Below are 24,707 nucleotides of genomic sequence, written 5' to 3' on the forward strand. Positions count from 1 at the left end.
CCGGGCCCGCCCCGGCGGAGCGGGGCCGCGCAGCGGGGGGGGGCAGCGTGTGGAGCCGGCGCCGCAGCCGGCTTCAGGTGAGCCGTGCCCGCCGGCGGGAGCGCGGCCTGTGCGCCGGGCCGGCCCGGGCTGGCCTGCTCGGCCCAGGTCTCTTCCGCTGGAGCTGGGTTACCGGGAGGGGGTGGGTCGGCCCGTCGGCGTGTCGTCTCCGCAGCGGGCGTGACCGTGCTCGGATCGACTTGGTGCTTGGAGGAGTCCCTTTTCCTCCCAAAGAGCATCCAGCTGGAGCTCTCGGGTGTCAGGCAGTCCGCTTGTGGTGGCTGCGAAGGGCCCCGTGTGGGCTTGGGTTTGTGCCTCTTCTGTCTGTTTGGAAAGGTGGCATAAAAGAGCGTGTGGGTTTCTTTAAAAACAATTTCGTTTATTTGTTTTGCACTTTGGAAGTCCCAGGAATGTTAATTCTGGTCTTTCCTGCCGGCTTTGGAGGACGGCAGGGTGGTATTAAGGAAGTTTATTTTGACCTTAAGGCGTCTTATTTTGACCTTAAGTGAAGGGATAAGGGAGAATGTGGAAAGCTTAACAAAAGCTTATTCAAAATATCGGTTAGATAAACAATTTCGTTTATTTGTTTTGCACTTTGGAAGTCCCAGGAATGTTAATTCTGGTCTTTCCTGCCGGCTTTGGAGGACGGCAGGGTGGTATTAAGGAAGTTTATTTTGACCTTAAGGCGTCTTATTTTGACCTTAAGTGAAGGGATAAGGGAGAATGTGGAAAGCTTAACAAAAGCTTATTCAAAATATCGGTTAGCTGAAGGCAAATAGTGCTAAACAAGCAGACAAGGCAGTCTAAGACTCTAAAAGCAGTTCTCTTCCTTTCTGAAAGGCTTGTGCTTCACTGCCTTGAGTTCTGTGGTTTAGCCTGCCTCCTAGTTTTTGCTCCTCCTCCACTACAAATTTAATGTGGCATTCTCGGAATAATTCGAAGACTAATTTGTATGGATGAACTCCTAGTTGCATACTCTTCTAGCCTAGGGAGAATGCCAGTTCTGAATATAAAAAGGACAGGATGAAAACAGAAAAAAAGGGAAAACAAAATCTTTCGTAGTCATCTCTACACTGTAAATAAGTGAAAAGTGTCGTCCTGTGCCAGAAGGTCATCTTCTAGAGACCTAGCTGAGATTGAAAAGCTCTGAGGAATAGATAATTTCAATAGTAAATGCTATTAAAAAAAATAGGTGACTTTAAGGTCACAACCAGGTCTTAGCTTTAAAAAGACTCGGTATCTTGGACAAATAAGATCTATATTTGCATGTGTTGACATGAAGCGAGTAGTAAATCTCGTGCTTCAGGCAGCGAACTGATTACCCGAGGAAGGAACTTTTCCCGCAGCGTTGCACAACAGTCAGTGTTTTGCTTTCCTTGGGAGAACTCTGTTATCTGCTGTTGCTTGGTGGGAGGGGACGGAGAGGCAGGGAAGGAGAACAAGCTCTTGTGTTTGACCAACAGACTGCGTGGTTCACAGGACTGTAAGGACCATGGTGCTGGGAAATTGGAGTGCCTTGGGTTCCTTTCTCTTCTTCGTGCAGCTTGTGTTGGGGACTGCCCTGAGCAGTTTTACTGCTGCCTGCAAGGGAGTAATGCTGTGTGATACTTGTGTGGGTGCTGAGTTTTCATTAATTGTTGAGAAATGGTCTGGGACCTTAGATGGATGTAGTTTCAAGACTACTTGTGAAGATACCCCTTCCAGGCTTAGCCTTGCCTTGCCACAGCTCCTTCTGCAGGTGATTTTTTTCCCTCTGCATGAACCCAAGCAGCCTGGAAGCATGTCCCTACTAAAGGTGCTGCTGCACCTGGGCGGGCCCTCCTAGCTGGAGGAATGGGACTGTGGCTCAGCTGCACCTGGGCTGTGTAGATGCAGACGGTCCCAGATCTTGTATAGACTTGCTGCATTTGTCCTGGATGAGAATGGAGGTGTTCAAGTGTGGTGTAGGATAAATGTTACTCCAGTGTCTCAAAGGTGTAATAGCTGGGTCCCTATTACTCAGAGGATGTCTATGCTGTACTCTGTTTTGGAGGTCAGATGTGGCCTTGGTTTCTGTCATGGTTAATGTATCCAGTAGTAGCTGGCATCTGTCAGTCAGGCATGCATCATCATTGAGAGAACGGGAAAGGAAGACTTCTTACAGTGAAAGTTGTCTTGATGAAACCTTTAAAAGTTATTAGAAGGAAGAGCAGAAATCTCTGTGAAAATACAGGCTTTTCAGCAGCAGAAATTTGGATAAGAGGGAGTCTGGGCAATGACTGCTAATTTCTCCAAGTGAGGTTATAAAACTAAAATTGAAAAGTCTTATGTCAGATTTACAAATCATTACAAAAAGCACGTGTGGGTATGAAAGAACACAAAGGCATTATGTTCCATCTTAGTTCAGCTCTGATACTTTGGGGGAACAGGGATGGTGGGTTATTTTACCTCTCCTCAGCATTCAGAATGTGCATGGTGTTTGAATGTCTCTTGAAGGCGCAGCTCCCACCAACCGATTTGTCTAGCGTCCTAAGCCAGCTAGCATGAACAGAATCAAGTTCTGCCTTCAGCAGCGATGTCAGTATACAGCGTATCTTTCTCTGCACTGCTGTCTCTGTTGCACGGGCGCAAGTGTTTGTGTAGCTGCTTTGTGAGCTCTGCAGGGAAATATGGCTGAAAAGATCTCTGCCAAGAAAACAAAAGGGAGGTGTGGAGAGAGATCCACCACCTCGCTGCCCAGCGGGATCGTTTCCCAGACTCCGTTTGCAGAAACGGCCCCTCAGCCACGCCAGCACAGCTGAGGGAGTGGAGTAGTGTGGCATGAGCCAGCACTAAGAAACTGCGTGTCTATCATATCCTTTCCTCAGTACTGATAATATCTGGTATCTAGAAGTTTAGGCAGATGTCACCCATGCCCTACAGGTAGGGACAGGAAAGTATGACTTGCCACGTGCTGTACTAATGAGTTAGTGACAGATGAAGCTATAATGTAGGGCTTGAGAATGAATAGGCAGGGAGTCTAGCTGTTGGATTTCAGCACTGTCCTCACGGTTAGTTTCCTTTTTCCAGCTCTGCAAGCCCACTCTTGGGTATATACTTTCAACAACATCTTAAAGAGGCAGTTAGATCCAAAACCATTCCCCACCAGTAACCAAATGCTGCTCTCTTGACTTATTCACCGGCCAGGTAGCAGAGGAAAGTTAGTTTATTTATGACCACTCTGTGGTGCACCATGTATGTAAAATGTGCAGAATGGTCTTTAACATGGGAACACTGGAAGTTGGTAGATCCTGGGGGAACTCCTTTGGTGATGGGCACTGAAGAGGCATCTGCTAGGAGGGGAACAAAAAAGAAGTGCATTGGAGGATAACCACGGGGGTACTGGGCGAATGGGAGTAAAAAGACATTTCTGGGCGTAGAAGTGTCAAAGAACATACAGGTGATCAGAAGGGTAGCCATGTGAAACAAATTGGGAAGAGAGTTGTTGTTCCTGCTGAATTCCAGCTGTTTGGGGAACACAGCTGTATTTTATACATGCGTTTTAATTCAAATGTGTTTTCTTTTTTCCTCCCTTCCCACCTTCTTCTGTTTAAGTGAGAAGAATGACCTAAGCACCATCCAGCCTTTGTGGCCAAGGGCAGCAGCAGGGGTAGGGCTGCCAGGAGGATGGCTTTGCCTGGAAGCTTATGGAGGCAGCCTGCAAACAGAGGCCTTGTGTCCCATTGCACCCACCATCATATTGTTGTGTTCCTGCTGACCTTCTTCAGGTAGGTTGAGTGTATCTCTGCACAGAGAAGTGTTCATCTCACTGAATTTGGGGAGGTGAGGGCATGTCCAAAGAAGGAGAATGAAGGTAGGGAAATAGTCTTAACCTTTGGTTGTGAGCTTGAAAACAAACTTAAAAGCTAGTAGTACCAACCAGTTTGGGAATTGTGCAGTGGTGGAGCTAAGTGTGCTACGCCCCTGGGGAATCCAAACACAAACAGGGCTTGCACCAAAGGTGAGGCTGACTGTGCCAAGCCGGCAGCAGTCTGTTGCGGAAGGGTGAATGTGGGTGGTTGTGGGGAGGAACTAGCTGAAACGAGGAAGGAAGCAAACCCTGATGCTCGGAACTCTAATGCCTGTTCTGACTGATGGAACATGCTGTTGTTGCTTCTGGGGTCCTCTTCTCTCCCAAAAGTGCTGTTTGCAGAGTGTGGACAGGCCTTTAGAACAGAGAGGTCACTGCATCAGATCTGAAGGTCCACTAGATTTGTTTGTTGAAAACTTGTCTGTTACACCAGTTGACAACAGCTGGAATACCGTACTGCCTCTCCTTACAAACTTTGCCTCGCTGATATCCTTTGGTCTTCACAGCAATACTGCCACTGATACCTAATCTGTCTCTGGAAGAGCACTTGTAATGGTGGTTAGCCAGATGAGTGCCTTCTCTTTTCTCTTTATTGGTGTTTTTTTCTTTTTTCCTGAGGTACCTAATTGTTGTTGCACAGTCACCTCCTCTTTTGAAAACAAAAGAGGAGGTCCTTTCCAGTCAAGACCCTATTTCACAACTGCTTGCTAAAATCAGTGTGTCTACCCATAATTTGGGGGTTCCTGCTGCTGACTACTATCTCTAAAACTGCCAGTCCTCTGCTATGCTGCCTGCTTAGACAGCATGTATCTGTATTCTGAGTCCCATCCTTTCCCACTTGACCTCCAGAGAAGATTTGGTCAACTTGTGCTTATGTGTTTTCTGGCAGTTATTCCCTGCTCCATGCTTCCAGAAAGACATTCAGTAATGTCAAAGTCAGCATTTCCAGCCAATGGACTCCCTCCTGCCTAAACAGCACGGCCCCTGAGCTCCGGCCATATGAGGTAAGGACACAAGGGATAGGCAAGTGCAAAGAAAGATGGGTAACTTCCAGTATGCTGAGCTTGTGGTGCTAAAGAGGCCCCTTTAAGTGTTCATCAGGGACACTTCTCAGAATGAGAGCGAGAACTTCAGGTGCCTGAATTGTAGTTTTCTGGATCATCAGGTGATGGTGAAATCTTTCCTGGTCGTCCCCAGAGAGAAACTTCTCAAGAAGTTTCAGTGTTCCAGTGGAAATGGGAACCCCAGGAGAGTCTCTGTAGTAGCCAGCAGCGTGGAGGTGGGGGAGGAGGAGGAAAGAGGGACCCTACCTCTGAAGTGTTGGAGGCAATAAACGAGAGCAGTTAATATGCTTCCAGAGATCTCTCTAAAATCCTGGCTGTGGCTTTGTGGCGGTGTAGCTGCTGCCGCCCTGTTAAAAGGATAGCCAAAGTAGGAGAGAAGAAAGCTATCTGAAAGTGCTAGCTGCTATTCTGAATTGATACTGAAGAATGACTTTGTCTTGCATCTAAAAGGTCTGATTTCCAAAAATGCTGAACATCCAATACCCCTTGTCTGTAAAATCCTAGCTTCAGTGAAAGCGGTGGGAGTTTTGGCAGCGTTTGCTTGCAGAAGAGGAAGCTGCATGCTGCTTGCACCTCACAAATGGGAATGCAAGAACTACCTCCTGGCTCCTACCCATAGTCCTTTTAGGGGCATGTTTGTTTTTAGCAGTGGCTTGTCCCAATGCTTTTGAGAAGTGGAAGAAATCTTGCGTTAACAGCTTGGTCGCAGGCCATGAGATCTATTAGAGCAGGGAGTTCCAAGTCAGTTGCTTGGGTGTTGTCTGCATTAGAAATCATCGGTTATTTGAACGTTTGACTGAGGGATGATAAATGCTGACTTTTTGTGATAAGTGAAAACAGTAAATTGGGCCTGTAATATGTTCAGGATTTTATAGTATGGCAAAAAGGAGTGAGCATCTCAGGGATGCTAAAATGAACTACAGGTGTTTATATTTAGTGCCTTAACTGACATTCAAACAACTAGTATATTTTGGAAGCTGTTTTGATTTTTTTTTTTAATACAGATGATTTAGTGTTTGCTGGATGTTGAGGTATATGTGCCTGATCACGAAAAATGGTCAAAGTGGTCCTTTTGGTATTAATTTAGGTTATGTCAGTGAACAGTAAAGTGTGTTTTGGGAAATTGATAGAACAGATTAAGGACACGAACACAGAAGTCACGTGCTATCGGTTTTGAACTTTGGTATATCTTTTTAACTACAGTTGTTCTTTATTTTTATACTTAAAAATATTTTTTAAAGTATAACAAAATGTTTTGCAGTTGTTTTGTGAGTAGGCCCTAGTATGATTTTATTAGATCTAAGTTGCCCTTCTATACTTTTCAGCCTTTATAGATTTGTGAGTTCTGCGGAGGTTGTTTAATGAGTTTAAGCCTAACAACAAAAGATTTGATTCTCTTATCTTGCTAAGACTCTTAATAGCCTGTGGACCCCCAGGGATATCTGTTTAAAAGTCGAAAGCTACTGGTGTAAGTAGGTATTGGTGGCCTCAAGTGGCAAAAAGTATTTTTCAAGGGATTTATTAGTTTTCTTGGACACATAAGACTTAAGCAGAAGCTGTATCAGTAGGCCTTACCAATGTTACATCTTTTAAACTAAGTGGATGTGTAATTAGTGTTGTCTGTACAGGATGTTCTCCTGGAGAGGTAGAATCAAACTAAACTGATGATATTTGAGTTAGGCACATCCATAGGTCAGGTTTGGATTGGGTTTGTTTGTTTGTTTTCTAATGGAGGGAAGAAAACCGTCCTGATTGATTTTATTCATTCTTCAAGTCATCCTCAAAGCTTGCTATTTTCAGCTGATGTCACTAATCTTAGTGTGGGGACAATTGAGTCTTTTTTCCCTTTTTTTGATCATATTGAAAGTAAAATGAAACTCAGGGTAAGCACAAAAAATAACATTAGTGACTGGAGTTCATTGTAAATAGTTTCCAACCAGTCTATTTCTTCCCCTTGTTCCTTTTGTGTTCTTTCTTTTCTGTTTGTGGCCTGTCATTTCTTATTATGGTTGCTGCCACAAATACTTTAAGGGAATTATTCATTTGGTGAAGACGGCAAGATAAGTACAGAAGAGACACTGCACGTAAAACGGAATATGCCTTTATTGTATTATTCATTAAGATGCTCATCAGTGTTTCTGTGTAAGAAGCTGTCTAACAGTTGCATGCTTGTTAGAAGTAGGGTTTGGTTTGCCAGTCATTTGTCTTGATTCAGGTGGAACGAGCATTTCCTCACTTCTGGTTTGCTGGCTTGCCCTTTAGAAGTGAAACGAAGTGGCAGTGCACATTTTCTGCAGTAGATAATGCCAGAATTGTTCTTGATTTGATAATTAAAGTGTTGGAGGAATGGGGGGTTGCTGGGGCCAGATGCCGTTCTGCCTTGGAGTTGGGGTTTCCATCGAAAAAGAGTAGAATGAGCTATGCCTCCCCCTGTTTACCTGTTAAAATTTTCTCTCTGTAGGTCTGGAACAGCAGCCATTTATTTCCAAATGCAGAAGAAGCAACTCTCTTCTTGGGGACATTGGACACTATCTTTTTGTTTTCCTATGCTATGGTGAGTAAAACTAACCCAAAGCTGCTAAGCTTTGGTTGAATCTTACTGGAATGATCACGCCCACATTTGGAGGGGATAAACAGGATCTTCTTCTTGGACTTGCCTAGCGCTAATGCAGTTAAAAAGCGTAGTGCAGGAGCCAATTTTTTTCCTTCAATGTCTGTTAGTTCTGCCCATGCCTGTCACCCATGTGAAGATGCTTATTAACAAATGCAAGAGAAATACTACCACTTCAGAATTTCTCACACCCCTATCACCAGTTGGGTGGAAGGGCTAGTTCTATATCTCAGAGTTCTCAGCTGAATTTTTTAAAAATAAGAAATTTAATGAACAACTATAAGCAGGGCTTCTTTGGTGGCGGAAGAAGTGGTTAGAATCAAACTGTAAGTTGGTATAACAACAATGTTTGGATCAGCGTGACCCTTCTACATAATTTTAATTCTTGCAGATAACAGATGCAAATCTTGTGGCTTTATTTAATGCTGTGTTTTGTTCTTAGGGTCTCTTTGTCAGTGGCATAGTTGGGGATCGCCTGAATTTACGCTGGGTTTTGTCTTTTGGCATGTGTTCCTCTGCTCTGGTGGTAAGTCAGAACATACTAGTGTGATTTAGAAATCTCTCTTAGGGTTTCTGGATAGGGTTTTGCTTTAGGGGAGAAGAGGCTCTGTTTCTGTGTGAATCTGCCCATGAGCTGTCGCTGTACCTCAGTGGTCTCAAAGTCTGAGTGTAAAACTTTGTTCTGGATGCACTTATTGCATTGTCTAAAGCATAGAGCTACGCTAGATGACTCGCCTCTTCCTGAAATACCTATTTATGGATACTGTGTCAGAAGGAAATTCCTAAGTTTGAGGCACTGTCTAGAGACTTGATGAACAGCTTTTGTGCAAGATTGGTGTATTTGGACTTTTTGGGACTGTTTTGCATTATAACTGTTCTCCCAGCCCACATACGTTGTCATCAAGGCTTTTGCTTCCAAATGCAATCTTTGCGCTCTTTTTTAAAGGACATGCTAACAATACTAAGCATTCATTTACTTATTTTGTAATTTCTGGGAGGGCATGTGTCAAAAAAGAATGCCTACTTAAAAGAAAAGGGTTCTTCAGGTTCAAGCAGATAAGTGTGAATCGGTTTTATCTCATTGAGGTTTTCTGGTTATTAAAGTAGTGGTAAAATGTGTGGAGTACTTTTGATTTACCCAGCGGCTACAAACCCCACTATGGCCTATTGTGTTCTGCAAACATATGACCACAAACATGCATCAAGCACAGTGTGCTGCAAAGTGTGTTTATTTTGGCTAGTTTGGGTTAGGGCTCTTAGTAATTTGAGACCTGGCTGTAGTATTTATGTTAAATTTTGCTAAGACAAATGACTGCTGAGGGTTTTGTGTTTGCATAGAGCCTTGTGGATTCGGATGTCAGTACAATAGCAGATCAAGAGGCTGCTGTATTTTTAGTGTTGTTACTGAAAGTATTTGTCTCTTCTCCTCTCCTGTTATCTTCATAAACAGCACAGTTATAAAAGTCTTTTTGTAATGGAAATGCCATGACAGCACGTTTGTCTCTGGAGTTGTTTGGGCTCTGGAGTCAGTGCTGTGGTGGCTCAGCAGAGGGTGCTATGAGCTCTGAGCTGTTTCTTAAACAATGCCAAGCTTGCCTCTGGCCTGGCCACTGCAGGGGACCTTCTCCCTGAAATGTTATTTCTTTTTTAGGACCCCACTCCTGCCTGGCTTTCAGCAGTACCCTCAGGGTTTCCTCTCTGTTTTTGTTTGGTGGTTTTCTTTTTTTTTTTTGTCCTCTCTAGGTATTCTTCTTTGGCACACTCACAGAATGGTTGCATTTCTACAACAAGTGGTTCTACTGCTGTCTCTGGGTTGTGAATGGCTTGCTGCAGTCCACTGGTTGGCCCTGTGTGGTAGCTGTCATGGGCAATTGGTTTGGAAAAGCTGGGTAAGTCGAGTTTTCTTCAGTGACTCATTTATCTGACCTGCTGAGTAGCAGATTGAGCTGAAAGTCTCAAACCAAAGAGGCCAACTGTTAGGTCAGAATTAAAGTTATGTTATGCCTTACTTGTTACTATCATCTCTTTCTTTTTTTTCTTTTTTTTTTTTTTTTCTTCCCTGGAGCCACAGAACAGCTTGGTGTGAACACAGTTGTGTGTGTTAAAGGCACAGGTTCAAACTTCAAAAGTCGTGTAGTGCAGAGTGGCTGAATTAGAATTTTCATGCCACTGGAAAACCTGTTTCTGTCTGCTTACCACTGAAGAGACCAAATGGAAACTGACTCATTGTAGGTTCAACTCTGTCACTTTGGGGTATTGCAGATGAGCTCTAGCCATAGCTTGTAACCCTGTTGCTGCCAGCTCACCTCTGCTGTAACACAGGTGTTTCAGGATAGAACATTCCTCACTTATCTATTTGGTACCCCCAAGTTATTCTGTGTTTTGTTTTAAGTGACCTTTGAGTCTCTTTGAAGTGGACTGGGAGAATGCTGTAACGTTATTCAAAAGTTAAAGTTTACTCGAATGTTATATCTTTGTCTTGCTCCTAACGTCACCTCTCTCCACATTGCTTTTTCAAAATTTTTTCCCCTTCTGCAGGAGAGGGTTTGTGTTTGGACTCTGGAGTGCCTGTGCATCTGTGGGAAATATCCTTGGGGCGTTCCTTGCCTCCTGTGTTCTCAAATATGGCTATGAGGTAGGTATTGCTGTCTGGCTTCTAGCTAGGACTGCATGTCTGATTGGGTTGTGAGAGACTAGTTTCTTATCCTGTCTCTGAGAGATAACAGGCTCAGAGTGTCCAGTTTCACCTTCCTGAATTCTGTGGTAGTAAGCAGTAGGCAGAATAGAAAGGGTATTCCTTTCTTGACCCTTCCAAGTTGGGAGAAATGAGCCTGAGACTTCTCTGTAAATGGGACTGATGTTATTGAAGAGCCCTAGTGTCATAGTGTATACCCTTTTCTGATTTGGGTGGCTTAAAGTGCTCTTCAGAGTCATCCGTCACAGGTTCTCACTTAACTGAAGTCACTGCTGCTGAATAGTGGCGAGGTTCTGACAGGCATGGAGGCATAGCTTCTGTAACTGGGAAGAGGCCAGGCATGCGCTACATTGCTGCAATGCGGCAGGCAGGCAATTGAATACAGGGAATGTAAGTGAACCAGCGCATCTTGCAGCGCGTGACCTATAAGGACAGGCTAACAGAGCTGAGCTTGTCACTCTGGACATGAGGAGGCTTAGGGTACCAAATAGCAGCCTTCCAAAGCCTGTGAGAAGATTGCTGAGAAATCAGACCCAGACTCTTTCCTGGGTTGCACGATGAGAGGGCTAAAAAGCAGTGGGTATAAAGTGAAGCAGGGACAGTTCCAACTGGATGTTTGGAAAACTATTTCACTATGAAGTTAGTTAAACATTGGAACAAAGGGCCAAAGCCTGGAGGATCTGTCTTTGGAGGATTTCAAGACCTGATTGAACAAAGCCCTGAGCAACCTGGTCCAAATTTGGTGTTTGACCCATCTTTGAGCAGTCCCTTCCAATATAGCTGGATCTGTGGTTGTGTTGGGTGAGCTTCTTCCTTGCTGCTGTCATCTCGGTACACTAAAACAGCTTGTTTCAATGTGGTCTTTCAGCCTAGATAGAACCAAGTCTGTTCAGGAGATGCAGAGATCACTTGTTTCCAAGTTTTATGGATGTAGTCTGGGTTGTTGTAGCTGTGTTTACTCTCTGACAAGGTTGGAATGTAAAGAAACCCTCCTTAGTCAGGGAAGCCTATGTGACTGAAAGTGTTTTAAAAAAATAATCATTTATTTATCTTCAGTATGCTTTCTTGGTGACTGCCTCAGTACAGTTTGCTGGAGGAGTCATTGTCTTCTTTGGGCTCCTGACGTCACCGAAGGAAGTGGGTAAGTAGAAGAGGGCTGTGGCGTTTCAGTCTCTTCATGGAAAGCAGATCTGCAGCTTTCCATGTAGTACTAAAAGTACTGCTCGTTCTGACAGCACTTGTCCTCGGGGCTCTAATAAAATGGTGTTGCGCTTTAGTGTGTTTAATGGAGCAAATGCTTTACTTGCCAAGATCACACTAAATGCCACAGCGCATCATGTGTATAGGGTCTGGATATTTTAAAAAGCAAAATAAAACAGCCTGGCTCTAACGTCTACATTAGGATGTGCCTAATTGTCAGTTTTTCTTCACCTGGAAAATCAGTTTTTTTAAAGAAACAGTAGGCAAACTGGTAACTGGCTATTATAGGAGAAAACTATGGCAAGCCTTAACTGTGCAGTGGGAAGGGAAAGTACTTTTAATCTGCTGGTCTCCTGCAGCCGGTTAAATAGCTCTGAGGTTGGATATGGTCCTTCTTTGAGAAGATGGTAGGCAAGCCAAAGTGTAACAGGAAAACAAAAGAACTTTTGGGCTTTGACAAGGCCATGGAGGAGGTTTCCCAGGTGCCTGCAAAGGCTATAAAGTTGGTAGCACTAAAGCTACCATAAAGAGTGCTCATAAGAGCACTCAGCAGCCCAGAAAGCGCAGTGCAGTTCCTAGGGTTTCTGTTCCAGCGGAGGCATTAACAGGCAGCAGCTGTCTGAGTAGTTGCGGGTACACTCAGCCTCCACGCTCAAGGGAAGTGGTACCCAGGAGCTAGGTCCAAGGATCCCAACCATTAAATAAGGGAGGAAATGCACTAATTTGTTGTCTTCCAACTAATGGCCAGACACTCAGAACAGACAAAGCCGACGCCAGGATCAGACAATACTTTCAAGAGCGCTAGAAGACAGAGGGTAGAAACTGGTGACACTGCAGAACACCATCTAGAAGAGTTTCTAAGCCAAAGGAGGATGGAGGTATGGGAGAGCAAGGGAATTGCTAGAAGGGAGAATTGCTTAAAAGAAGCGAGCATAGCTCTAGAGTGGGGAGAGGGTGAACAGGCTGTGGTCTGTTTTTCCTGTTGCATATCCCTTGTAAAACTTAGGCCTCCCTGAGCTTGGAGCAGATGAAGACGGCAGTGTGGAGGAAGATGCCAACAGACCTTTAATGGGCAATGATGATGCAGATGATGATGACCGGAATTACTCTATTCAAGCAACTGACACTGACAACCAGCCAAAGGCCATTGGCTTTTTCCAGGCTTGTTGCCTTCCGGGTGTAGTACTGGTGAGGACACAGATTCTTGAGTGAGATCTGACTTATGTCGTTAAACGTAAAGCTGACTTTTTGTGTTGTCAGCATTTGTTGACATCATTGTTAATATGTTGACTATGTGTTGTAGTTGTTGACGTCTGACTTCTTATGCTGTTAAAACCTTGGGGTTGGGACTTTTATCCTTGTGCGCATGGATTATAATACTGTCCGGCTGTGTGGTTGCATGTTGCTTTTCCCATCGGACTCCTGCTTCGTTTAGTGCATGTGATGAGCCAACTAAGGGCAGCAGAGATCCTGCCCTTTTTGCTGCTGAATTTAGAGGGGAGGCCACGAGCAAAGGTGGCTGTAGGATGCTTTCTTGGTAAGGTACTTACGCTGCCCTAAGGAGTGGGATTCTCACTGCTAGCTGAGCATCACACAGAACTCTGTGGCACTGATATTGGGGTTTGGGGTTTTTTTTAGTTGCCTTAAAGCAGAAAGCTGGCCTGAAAAGCAGTAATCAGCATGATGTAACATGTGGCAAAGTAGGCAGGTTTTTTTATAAATGACTGGAAACAAGGCCTGGTGATGCAGTTTCCACATAGCCTCATCCTGTCCCTTGTGTGAGAACTTGTACTTCTGCATCAGTGGTATTGCCCAATTCATGGATTTGGTTCAGCTGAAAAATTAACCTGCCATTAAAAAACAATGTTAATTTTCTGCGTCAGTGGGTTGTGTGCCCCCTGAATACTAGAATCAGCACAAGAAAGGGGGCAGGGTGGCTGGCTCAGTAATACAACATGAACTGTCTGGATTTGATCGTGAAGCAGAACTACCGAATTGACAGTATTGTCAGATACCCTTAATGAGTGAAGTGGTTAGTTGTTGTGGTTAAGGCAACACAAAATCTAGAAGGGATAGGTGGATTGTCAGTGTTCAGAGTGCTGGACAACCACAGTTCTGTTGTTAAGACCTTGGTTGAGGGATGGCAAAAGAAAGCATACCCATCTTGAGCTCTTTCCTAATATGGCTAAATGCCATATAAACTATGGCTCAGTTTTGGTGGTGCTAAGAATGGGCTGATGTACAAAGAACCTTTAGGCAAAATTTCTTAGTGGTGGAGGCTGCCTCAGTTGATGTGTGACTTTTTTTCATTGGCCAGCACCTAAGGAGGTACTATAGAACTGATGTTGCTGTTTCTGTACTTGGGATTTTGAGGACATGGTCTGTGCATTAACCCAGCAACATGAACACCTCTGAGTCTGTGAGTTTTATCTGATGTCAGATCAGTGCTCAGCCAAACCAGGACACTATGTCAGATCAGTGAGAGACCAAACACCGAGAGAACCTCCAAAGCCTTGTCAAGATTCTACAAAGACTTTATTTGACATATTTTTTCTGTAGTTCCTCTCTTCTGCTGAGCGATATGGTGGAAGAGTTTTAGTACAGACAGCTTTCCCCTGAGCCTCTAGAAATTCAATGTTTCATCACTCAGACAATCTGGTAGACAGTTTCTAAGCATGTTGTAATAAATACTGTTTCGTACAGTGCACTTTTCACACCCAGAGGCAGGAGAACTCTACCAAACATCCCCGTGTCTTACATCTATGGTGGAGATTAGTTTGTGTCCTGTAAGAGTGAAAAAGCATAATAATAATAATACAGCTAAAAAGGATGTATCTATTAAAACAATATAAAGTCAGAAGAGATGATTTTGTGGAGTTTAATATATAAAAAGATCTGCTTTTCAAAATTTGAAGGCAAGTTTGTACATACATGTATACATACAGTCTCAAAAGTTGTGATTCTAACAGGTTGTTTTTTACGCCATCATCCTTGTTTACCTCTTTAAATATGGGTTCCTTGAACTGCCGTGTCAGTGTTTATCAGGAGGCCTTACTGAAATAGTGTGCCTTGTCCCTCTGCATGCTAGGCCAGCAATCCCAGAGAACAAATCTTTGCCCCACGTGTGAAAACTCTAAAGAAGGAGATCTCCTGCTAGCTAAGGAGAGCTTGAGCCCAGCAACCAAAAGCAGGAGGTTGTCTCAGCTGTTGGGTTTGGAAGCATGTGCTTAGCTTTGGCCAAACCTTTCATCTTGTGTCCTGGAATACCTGCCTGGGGATTATGAACGAAGCTTTCTCTTCTGGTGCTGTAAGCAGATGAGCCTTTTGAGCAGCAGAAGATAGCACAGAGGAACTACTTCACATAACTTTTCTCAGCATGATGCACAGATGACTAAATCTCAAGCTTGTTTGATGTCACGTGGTTGGCTCCCTTCTCTTCAGAAGGTGAATTAAATTTCCTTCGTTTTTTGAAGTCTGGTGTCGCTTCCTCTCAAGATTACACTGGAAGTGTTTTAACCCTTTGCATTCAGTGAAAAGAAAATAGCCGTCTTGACAGTGATTTTTGTATTCGTGGGTTCCCTTTGATGTTCAGCATTAAGCTTTCATAATGCTGCCTTCTTATGTGAAATGCAAAAGCACTTCCCCCTGAAACTTTAGCTGGATACAGAGCTTTATGAGAAGAAGCAGAAACGCTGTTTGCATTTCCCAAGTGCTAACTGCTTGCTGACCCTCTCTTTGTTCCAGTACTCTTTGGCCTATGCCTGCTTGAAACTGGTGAATTACTCGTTCTTCTTCTGGCTGCCCTTCTACCTCAGCAACAACTTTGGATGGAAAGAAGCAGAAGCTGACCAGCTCTCGATCTGGTATGATGTAGGAGGAATCATAGGTGAGTGAGCAAGTGAATGACATCTTCCTGCAGTTGTGCTGCTAGCATTTGAAAATGAAAGACAGCAAATGCAGCTCAGAGCAGTCATGTTCAGTGGGATCTAGCTGTTTATTGAATATATGAAAAGTCTAGTTATGTATGTGGCTGCTTGGCTGTTTTTTTCTAAAACACGGAGTATGTGAGCCTCCTATAGAGTTTACATATAATTTAAAGGGCACTATCTTATTCTTGGACATTACCCCCAGCAGGCATTTTTCTTTACTCACTAGGACTTCTTGAAAAGTGCCGTGTACAAAATGGTGTCCCTGCTGCTTGCTACTTCCTTTCTGACAGGTACCCTTGAGGGAGAGTTTAGATCTGGACTTACTGGGTTCTGTACTGTCCCTTCTGTCGTGTATTTTTAAGAACAGACCCAGTGCAGATCTCAGCAGAGCAGGCACAACTGTGTTATGTTCAGAAATAAAATGTAATTGCACTTGTTTCTGCTGGCTGCAAAATCTCACCCTGTTCCTCCAGAATAAAGAACATATTGTATATGTGTTTAGACTTCCACTCTCCTGTGCTCAGTTTCTTGCTTTATTACCTTGTCCAGCTAGCTTTCCTAGAATAGACATCCTTGTTTTGGTCTGTTCAGGGTCAGGTTTTTTTGCCTCTGCGGCTTTTTCTGTTAGGCTTTCTCAACATTCTAGTTCTTACCAGCAGAGCAGTTCCTACAGAGGTAGCAATGATACATAAGGTGATTTTTATCAGCTATCGGCATTTGTTGCAATTAGTTGCACCTACCCTAAGTAGGTGAGACAGCAGGGAATGCGAGGCCCCTGTGTGCTAATGCTTTCCCTGTGAAAAAGAACTGCCTTCTCCTGCACTTTCTGTTAAAGAAACCAGCCACAATGTTAAGCTTGCTTACATCCAGAGTTGCGGTGATCCTAGAGCTGTGATGGGTCTATAGGGGAAGGAAAAGGAAAGCAGGAGCATTGGCTAGTTGCATGCCAGAAAAAAAGAAGTAATAAATTCCTGGGAAAGCATCATGAGTAGTTTTCCCTGCTCTGTCTGAGCCACTTAAGTTTACTGTTGTCTCTGTGTCTGGGGCAGTAAGGGCAGGAGACATAGTTTTCAGGATTTTAGAGAGAATGCATATTGATGAGAAGGCAAGAGGCCACTGCACTCAGTGAAATGAGTTTTGTTCAAGGTGTTAGCATCCTGAGCCTGATGATGATTTTTTTTTTTGCAGGTGGGACTATCCAGGGCTTGATTTCTGATGTGCTACAGAAGAGAGCTCCAGTGCTAGCAATTAGCCTGCTCTTTGCTGTAGGCTCTCTTTTTGGATACAGCCGTGAGTATGCTTTTGCTGTGCAGTGATAAGAGGTTCATTTGGTACTACTTAGAGAGAACCAGAGCACAGCCTGTTCTAATTATGTTTTCTGGTCTTGAAACTGCTTCTGGATCAGGATGGTGCCTTTTGGTCTATTTTGCCTGAAGTGTGGCACTGCACAGAAAGAAATCTGTTCTCTGGTTAATGAGCTGGAAAAGAATTAGCTGAGTGGCTGGATTCCCCTGTACTGGTGAGTTATGGTACTGATCCTTCTCCAGTGTCAGTGAGATTTTTGGCATTGGCATTGTATCAACGCCATAACTGGCAGAGCAGGAAATCTCAGGTGCATCCCTATAGTAAGAGGAAAGAGAAGCTGGGACAGATCTGTGCTGGAGTATATACAAAGAGGCAGAAGCTCTTAGACTTCACCATTTATGCTTCTGTAAGTAGTGAAATTGAACAGTTTCTGCCTCTCTTATAATAGATATAGTTCTCGGTGATTGGTTATTGAAAGGAGTCTGTCAGGAAAACTGAGTAGGAGGAGACAGGTAGATCTCACTTCTATGAAACAACTATGAAGCTCTTCTAAGGGTAACAGTTTTGTGTCTTCAGACATGGTGTCCTGTGGTACCAGAGTGCTTTAACTCACTGCGATGTCATTTTGCTTCTCTGTGTCTTCCTCCAAAACGGGGTGGCGATAGACCAGCTTTTATAGAGCACTTTGAGATGTGTGGACAGAAATCGCTGCCAGAGCTGAACAGTAAAGTGTGCCTTTGAGAAGCATGCTGGCTTAGTCAGATGGTCTCAAAGTAAGGTCAATAAGGTATAATCATTAAATAGCAAGGATTGGGTTTGGTGGAGTTCGGTGGAGTTTTGTAGGCTCTTGTGCTAACTTACTACTTTCAGAAGTGAATTGGAAGCAAATATAAAATTATCGCTGACGAAGTTTGAAGTTTGTTCTAGATAGCAGAGCAGCCAGAGGTCTAAGTGTCTTGTGCTTAGCTCTGTCCAGCCAGATACAGAAGGCTCAGACAGGCGATACAAAGTTACTGCAGTGTGATAATTAAATTTCCATCAGCTGAACCAGGAAACCTTTTCATGCTCGTAGGGTGCTGAACATAAGAGTAATAATGGCCTGAGAATATGTGCAGTGGGCTGCAACTTGCCTTACGCATAGCAACTTGACCATGCGTGGGCCCTAAGTTGAAGCAGTGAGTAAGGAATTCAGGTGATGCCTGGAAGTGATGAGGTATCAGAGAAAATGGTGTCTGAAAAGCACTGAAAGACTAGTGGAAAACCAGCTGCATGCACACAGTATGATGCTGTTCCTGGAAAGGCAAGCAGAACCTGTAGATACCCAAGCATGGCTTTGTAAGGAGGAGTGAGGATATGGGGTTTTGCATTTTTTACTTTATTGTGTAGCATTGTTTAGGCAGTTACTGGATTACTACCTCCAGATCTAATCTCGGTATTTTAAAAAAGTTTTTGGAAAATTCAGAACGAGTGGAAAGGTGATTCAAGTGCTGAATACTTTATGGTGGGAGAGACTGAGTTGAGTCTAACTTCCCCAGAGAGGCAGAGGGAGGATTCTCTTACTATTCAAATGGACTTTCAAGGAGGGTAAATGCAAGCTCTGTGTCACAGAAAGAGGCATAACAAGGGCTGGAACCCAGAGCCAGGCAAATCTGATATCGAAATAGGGCACAAAATTTTAATGTCAAAGGTGACTTTTCTACTGTAAAGTGCTGTCGGGGAAACTTCTGGGTCTTTAGTCTCCAAATGCCTTTGCAGCAAGACTAATCTCTGTAGAAGTCTCTAGTCAAATAGAAATTATTGTTGTTACTATGTAGCTAATTGAACAGGCAGTTCAAACTGGATGTTTGCATGCTTCTTTCTGATCCTAAGTAAGTGGCTTTCTCAAGTTCATTTGTTTCATTTACACTCATCTGGTCTTTCTCTTGCAGGTTCTCCCAACAGCAAACCTATCAATGGTGTGATCATGGCAATTACAGGTATCTTATCAAATGCCACTGTTATGCTAGTAGACATATATATACATTGCAGAAAAATCAGTAACACCAGCCTCGGGTGGTGGTAATGTATTTGTGTCTGCTGCCATCTCTGCTGGCTTTGCAGAGAGAGTAAAAGCTGGGGTCCAATTTCTGTTACTGTTGGAATACAGCTGTAGAAAAACTGCTTTACAGAGGGAGGTATAGAATATAGACTGTATAGAATAATGGCTTGGAACTAAAGGGGTCTGCCTTGGCGCTCAGTATGATGAGGACGGATTTATGCCAAAATACCTAGCGGTGATCTGGTATCCAAGGAAGTGTATATATGGCAAAGTCATGAGCTGCCGCTCAAATTTGAGGGTGTTTGTCTGTCAGAACCCCAAATGCCCTGTGTACTGTGAGAGGTCACAAGCTTTGTGTGCTACCAGACATACTATGCTGTGTTATGGAATTAAGATTAGCCTGCATGAATAGAGCCTTTCTTTTCAAACACTCCTACTTCAGAACTCTCTGTCCTGTTGCATTCCCCCCCCCTCCCCTTCCATCTCCTTCACATCCTCAGTCCCTAGAGACTGAGGCAGTAGCACAGGGGTATACTACTCCAAAGTAGAAATGTGTCTAAATCTGCTTCGTGTTGAGGGTTTGTATATGCACGCTGTTCAAAAGCAGCTTTCTGTATTCAGTCTGTGTCCTGAGTCTTCTTGCACAGTGTGCCACAGCTACGTGCTGTTCAAAAGTAGCTTTCTGTATTCAGTCTGGTGTGTCCTGAGTCTTCTTGCACAGTGTGCCACAGCTAATTACCTCTTTTTTTGCTCTTGGATGAAAATGTGCTTGTTGGCAGTTTCTATGTGCGTACTCCAGGTACACAAGGTGTGCCATGACCGTATGCTTCAGTTGTGAGGGTACACGTCTACCTACAATTAGTCCGTGATCGCTATCCCTAGACTTAATCCTTTTCCTGAGCTTTGCATGGTAGAAAAATCTGTTTTGAAGATGTTCTGTTGAGAATCTATCCTTATGCTTGTTTTGCACCAAGGCTGTTTTCTTGGCACTTCCAGGATTTTTCATCGGAGGCCCTTCTAACATGATCAGTTCTGCAATTTCTGCTGACCTGGGGCGCCAGGATCTGGTGAAAGGCAGCAGCGAGGCTCTGGCAACAGTCACAGGAATTGTGGATGGAACTGGCAGTATTGGTGCTGCAGTGGGCCAGGTGAGGCTAGCAAAGGAAAATAGAGGTCTGGGGAAGGAGGCAGAGAGTCTGTTGTGGTTAGAGATGTTAGCTCATTCCTCAATCCAAAGTTGCATGGAGAGAGAGAGAAACGGGGGGGGGGGGGGGGGGGGGTGTGTTTTAAAATTATTTATTTAAGAAACAACCAAGGGAACATGTGTGTGTTTTGCTTCCAGTGGAAGCAATGTAATTAAGAACTAAACTAAGTATTCATAGTGCTAATGTTATGGCACTTTCATTATTCAAATGAATTTTAGAGACTTTCATATCCTGAACTCCAAAAAGCAAGTAAAGGTCAGCTTCACAAAGAGTGAAAATAAAATATTTTGAAGTTTTTGTTCAAATGTAATAGCAAAACCTTTGCTTACAGAAAAGTTTACCTGTATAACTGAGTAAAATTAGAATATCTATTATGAATGTTACAGTGTTTATAAAGTAATTTAAAATTTGCTCTTATTTATGGTTCCCCTTTTTATCTGTGGATGTCTTTTACACCTTGTAAATCCAGCACCACTTGCTTTGATAGTCCTTACAGTATGCTGCCAGAGGTCTGAAGACTAGACTGTTGCAGAAAAGGACGCTGACAGTGTGCCCACTGGGGACATTCTTTATTCTCAAATACAAGTGTTAACTATGTGGAAGAACACAGCGGTGCTTTGGGGAGGGGAGGATTTAGTAGAAAGATTGAAACCAGTTCTGTTCCAGGCATCCTCTAGTGCTGGTAAAATACCAAGGACGCAGGCAAGGCATACAAATTTCTTTTCTGGAAAGGGATCAGGGTTTGTACTTGCCATTGATTGCCTGATAAATACAATCATTCAGTCTGTATTTCGTAGGAAAGATGCTGCTTAGCTCCAATAAACGTGGAAAATTACAAGTGCTTTGTGGACATATTAAAGTGCACTGTTACACTCAATGTTCTTCTTGCATTGTCTACAGCGCTTCTGTCTTCCCACACACATACCATTCAAACTTACGTTATCATAAAAATTGGGTCTTCAGTTCTGAAAAACTCCACCTGCCTCCCATTCTAAGATGGCATTTATTTCAACAGAGACAACCATGATGTCATTCTGGGGGTGTGCGAATAACAGCAAATGCACAATGAACATGTTAGAAATTCAGATCCTGTTTTGTGCTAATATACCCAGTAGGGAAGAAGGGAGGCCCTTGTACAGCATCTGAATATAAATCTGCTAATAGGGAATACATTTTCTTTTGTAGCCTGTGTAGTCCTGTTGAACTAGGATGCAGTTCATAACAGACTGTAGTCTCAAGTGTCTTGCCTACGATGAAGGGTTAAGTAGTTAGTGGCTGCACAGCTCTCGAAAATGCGTCCTGTGTAATTTATAAGCCATTCTAGAGCTTTTAGTTCTTCTGAGAGTACTTACATCCACTTATGTCCCAGCGTTCTGTGCAAAAACCTTGTATTCAGCGGAGTCAATTTGTCACCCTTTGAAACTGTAGTTCAGTTCTGTCTTTATGCTGCTATGAGTTACTGTAAAGCTTCAGGATGGTATTGCCGCTTTGCTGAGACTGTGGGTTTTATACAGGAAGGCTGCTGTCCTGAGTCATCTCTTCTGACAGGAAAAGATCAGCTGGAAGGTTTTGTGATCAGCTCTGTATGGAGCGCTAACAGCCCACAAATTCTAGAAAATGAAAGAGTAATGCCTGAAAGTTATGCTTATCTTCCTGATTTTAATAATTTTTTTCCCCCCTTTCTTTTTAGTATCTAGTGTCTTTGATCCAGGAGAACCTGGGATGGATGTGGGTTTTCTATTTCTTTATTCTAATGGTAAGAAATCTCCTTTTTTAAAATTCTTTGTCAAAGTTCAATTTGTAATAGAAAGTTTTTGCGAGAACCTGGAAATTGTGACTTAGACATGCAATCTGTTTCTGCAGCAGCTGCAAACTCTGATGCCATTCTCAAAGTGGACTATGGTGTGCCTTTGCCTCAGGGTGTCTAAATCAGCTGGGTTCATTTTAGATCCTTTAAAGTCACATTGGCCAATAGGAACTGAGATTGTGGCAGAGGCACAAAAATACTTGTATGCATTTTCTAAAGCTCATACCACCTGACTGACTTCCAAGGCAGGACTTTTTCCTCCTTCATCTCCATGATACGTAGTTCCTAATATTTTCGGGGAGCTGAAGTTAAGCTGCTTGTTTGTTAGCCCTTGAAGATTAGTGGAAGGAGTGATGAGGATCTTGACACTAAAATGAAAATGCCTTGCCCTGGTATACCACTGGGGGAGAAGACCATTCAGGCCCTGATCTCCTCAGCATTGCCACAGTGGTGAATGCTGTACAGTTCACCTGTTCTTCCCTGCTGGAAGTGCCAGGAATTGTCTTTGCATCTGTGCTGTCAAGGGAAAAGGCCACAGGTAAGCAGCAGAGGTGGCCAGGAGGAAGGCCGTTGAGGAGGTGAAGAGCTCATCTTCTTTATGAAGAGAAGATCATGACAGCTGAAATTGTAGAGCTTTCCTGCAAGCTCAGTCCTTCCATCTGCTGTGCCACTTTGTCATTGCCTCTCTTAGCCTGTATCTTTCTGGGGAGGCCTTGAATGCAGATTGGAGCGCAGGATGGCTGCAGCTATGGTTGCTCTGTGCTAATTGTCCTGGATATGCTTCTTTTCACAGACGAGTTCAACAATCCTGTTCATTTCACCATTAATAGTGAGGGAGATCAAATTGCTTCTGCATGAGCGGCGCCTGCGAATGCTGGCTGAGTGACTTCTGCTTGCCTCTGGAAGGACTATTTTATGGACCTGACAGCTGGGACGCTAATCAAAACTCTGGGAGACTTGTTTCTTACATCCTCCAGGTTTGGACTAATTCAAAATGGCTCTGCAAGGCTTGATTGACCTGCCTTTGTGAGCTCAATAGTGAAGTACCAAATACCCGTCCTGAGACCACCCGCATCCTGGAGCTGCTGACCTAAGCTAGACAATCCACGGGACTGGCAGATTGTCCCAGCCTACCAGACTCTTCCATGTCAGCAGTCGCACTAGGGTCTTCTGTTGGGTGGTCTCACTGCTACACCCTTTCTTATTTATTTCTGGATGTCCTGACCAAAGGTCAGCTGTTTAAAACTGACGGTGGAGAGGCTGTCTTGCAATGAACTTTGATGCTGTGTTGTGCCGGTGGAATCATACAGTGCATTTCATGGGTAGTCTAAATTTATGATCACTTTAGCTTTTAGAAAGGGCAAAAATAATTATTTGGAATTTGCGCTGTCCAGTTGTTTAACGAATGCTGTTGCTAAATCTCTGCACAGGCAGACCTCTGCTACCCCTAGCTATTAACTGTCTCATATTCCAGTAGATTCACATGGAGAAGTTACCTCCATATTTGTTTTTAGCATTTTTTAATAATAGTAATAATCTCTGGGAACTGAGACTTCAGTTTTTAACTATTTAAGCAGACAAATAGTGTGCAATACTTTACTGTGATCTCTGAGAATAAGCCTTAATAGATCCTCTGTGTCTAAAGGATCCTTGAATGGCTTTGGGGATCAGTAATGGGACATAAATACTTTCACTACTGCTTTGTTATTTGAACTCTCATCAATACTGACCAAAATGGGACTGTCAGGTGACCCTCTGAAGGAAGCTGGTGTCACTGATTTCATACTCATTGTGCAATTGCTCATCTCCAGCAAAGAGAACCAGAATGGAATTAAAGGAATTGGAGGGACCTGGCTGCTCTCGGACATGGGCTTCCAGACAGGGACTGAAGCGTACTCATGGAATAGCATCAATGAGCAAGTGCTGCTGTCTTCCCCCATGCTCCTCTGCCTACGGCTGCGCAGGGGACCTCAAGCTCCAGCGTTTTAAAGCTCGAGTTGTCCCTTGAAGAGAAAGGTAGATGCAAGTCAGCACTAAAAACATGTGACTGCACTTAGCATGGTGGTATTTTGAGTATTTTGCAGTACTGCGGTAAGCAGGGTGACCGACTGACACCTCTAACATTTGTTAGTGATGGTAATGGGATCATCGAGTAACTTCTTAACAAATTGTTTTCTGCTTATGCCTTGGGATGTTTCATTGTAATAGGTATGTGTTAACCAGCAGAACTTCTGATCAAATACTCAATCTAACTAGTCAGCAATGCCTGGATGGGGGTGGGGGGCAGGAAAATTCCTGGAGCTGAAAATTTGAAACTTTTTAAATGGGAAAAGTTGCCTTTTTAAAATGTACAGTGGTTTTATTTTTTTTAAATTTATGAATGTCAATTTTTAGTCATGTGTTGATTGTAACAAGTGGAACATTATTAGTGCCTTACGGTTTTACTGTATTGAACGGTTGCTTGGTGATAGTTGCTTCTGCAGTGACGTCTCTGTGCACAGCTTTGCTTACTGTGAAACTCAGTTGCTCCATTTTATACATTTTTGAGTCTCTTTCTTTCTTTCTTGGTGGAGGCGATTCTTGCATTTTTTGCTAACCCTCGAAAAATTTCAGTGCTTGGGAAAACGATGCCGTTAAACTGATGGGGGACCTGAATCCTGTTCTTGTCTCTTCTCATTCCCATTCCAATTTTTGCCTGTATAATTAGAGCAGGAGACTGAGAATCTATCATCCTGTTCTCAGAATTATGCCCTGGGGTTAGTGTTCACATCCCAAGCTACTCATTAGCCCCTGTACAAATAGAATCAAAATTCCCTAAAATTTAGCTCTAAAATTGATGGCGGCACCGTTTGCCCCAGCCACGGTGTCTGAGAATCTGTGGTTTCAAATTCCAACCTGGATGAGCTTTTTGGCCGGCTGTCTGGGCGCTAGATAAGCTTCTGATGAAAGGTGGGGTGGGAAAGGGACGTCGCCGGGGTCGGGGGG

General features: G+C 43.6%; 1 protein-coding gene across 1 annotated transcript; it reads left to right on the top strand.

Moving 5' to 3' along the window:
* Positions 1-3,612: 3,612 nt before the first annotated feature.
* Positions 3,613-24,048, top strand: SLC37A3 (solute carrier family 37 member 3). The gene is made up of 14 exons (XM_009288357.2): positions 3,613-3,785; positions 4,758-4,872; positions 7,394-7,486; positions 7,986-8,069; positions 9,287-9,432; positions 10,082-10,178; positions 11,295-11,379; positions 12,445-12,626; positions 15,183-15,324; positions 16,556-16,657; positions 18,601-18,648; positions 19,707-19,858; positions 21,606-21,671; positions 22,516-24,048. Exons 1-14 carry the CDS (start codon positions 3,685-3,687, stop codon positions 22,606-22,608), a joined length of 1,506 nt encoding a protein of 501 aa, XP_009286632.1. The 5' UTR covers positions 3,613-3,684; the 3' UTR covers positions 22,609-24,048.
* Positions 24,049-24,707: the final 659 nt, after the last annotated feature.

The sequence above is a fragment of the Aptenodytes forsteri genome, unplaced genomic scaffold, assembly GCF_000699145.1.
Source record: "Aptenodytes forsteri isolate BGI_AS27 unplaced genomic scaffold, ASM69914v1 Scaffold56, whole genome shotgun sequence".
Classification (NCBI taxonomy): domain Eukaryota; kingdom Metazoa; phylum Chordata; class Aves; order Sphenisciformes; family Spheniscidae; genus Aptenodytes; species Aptenodytes forsteri.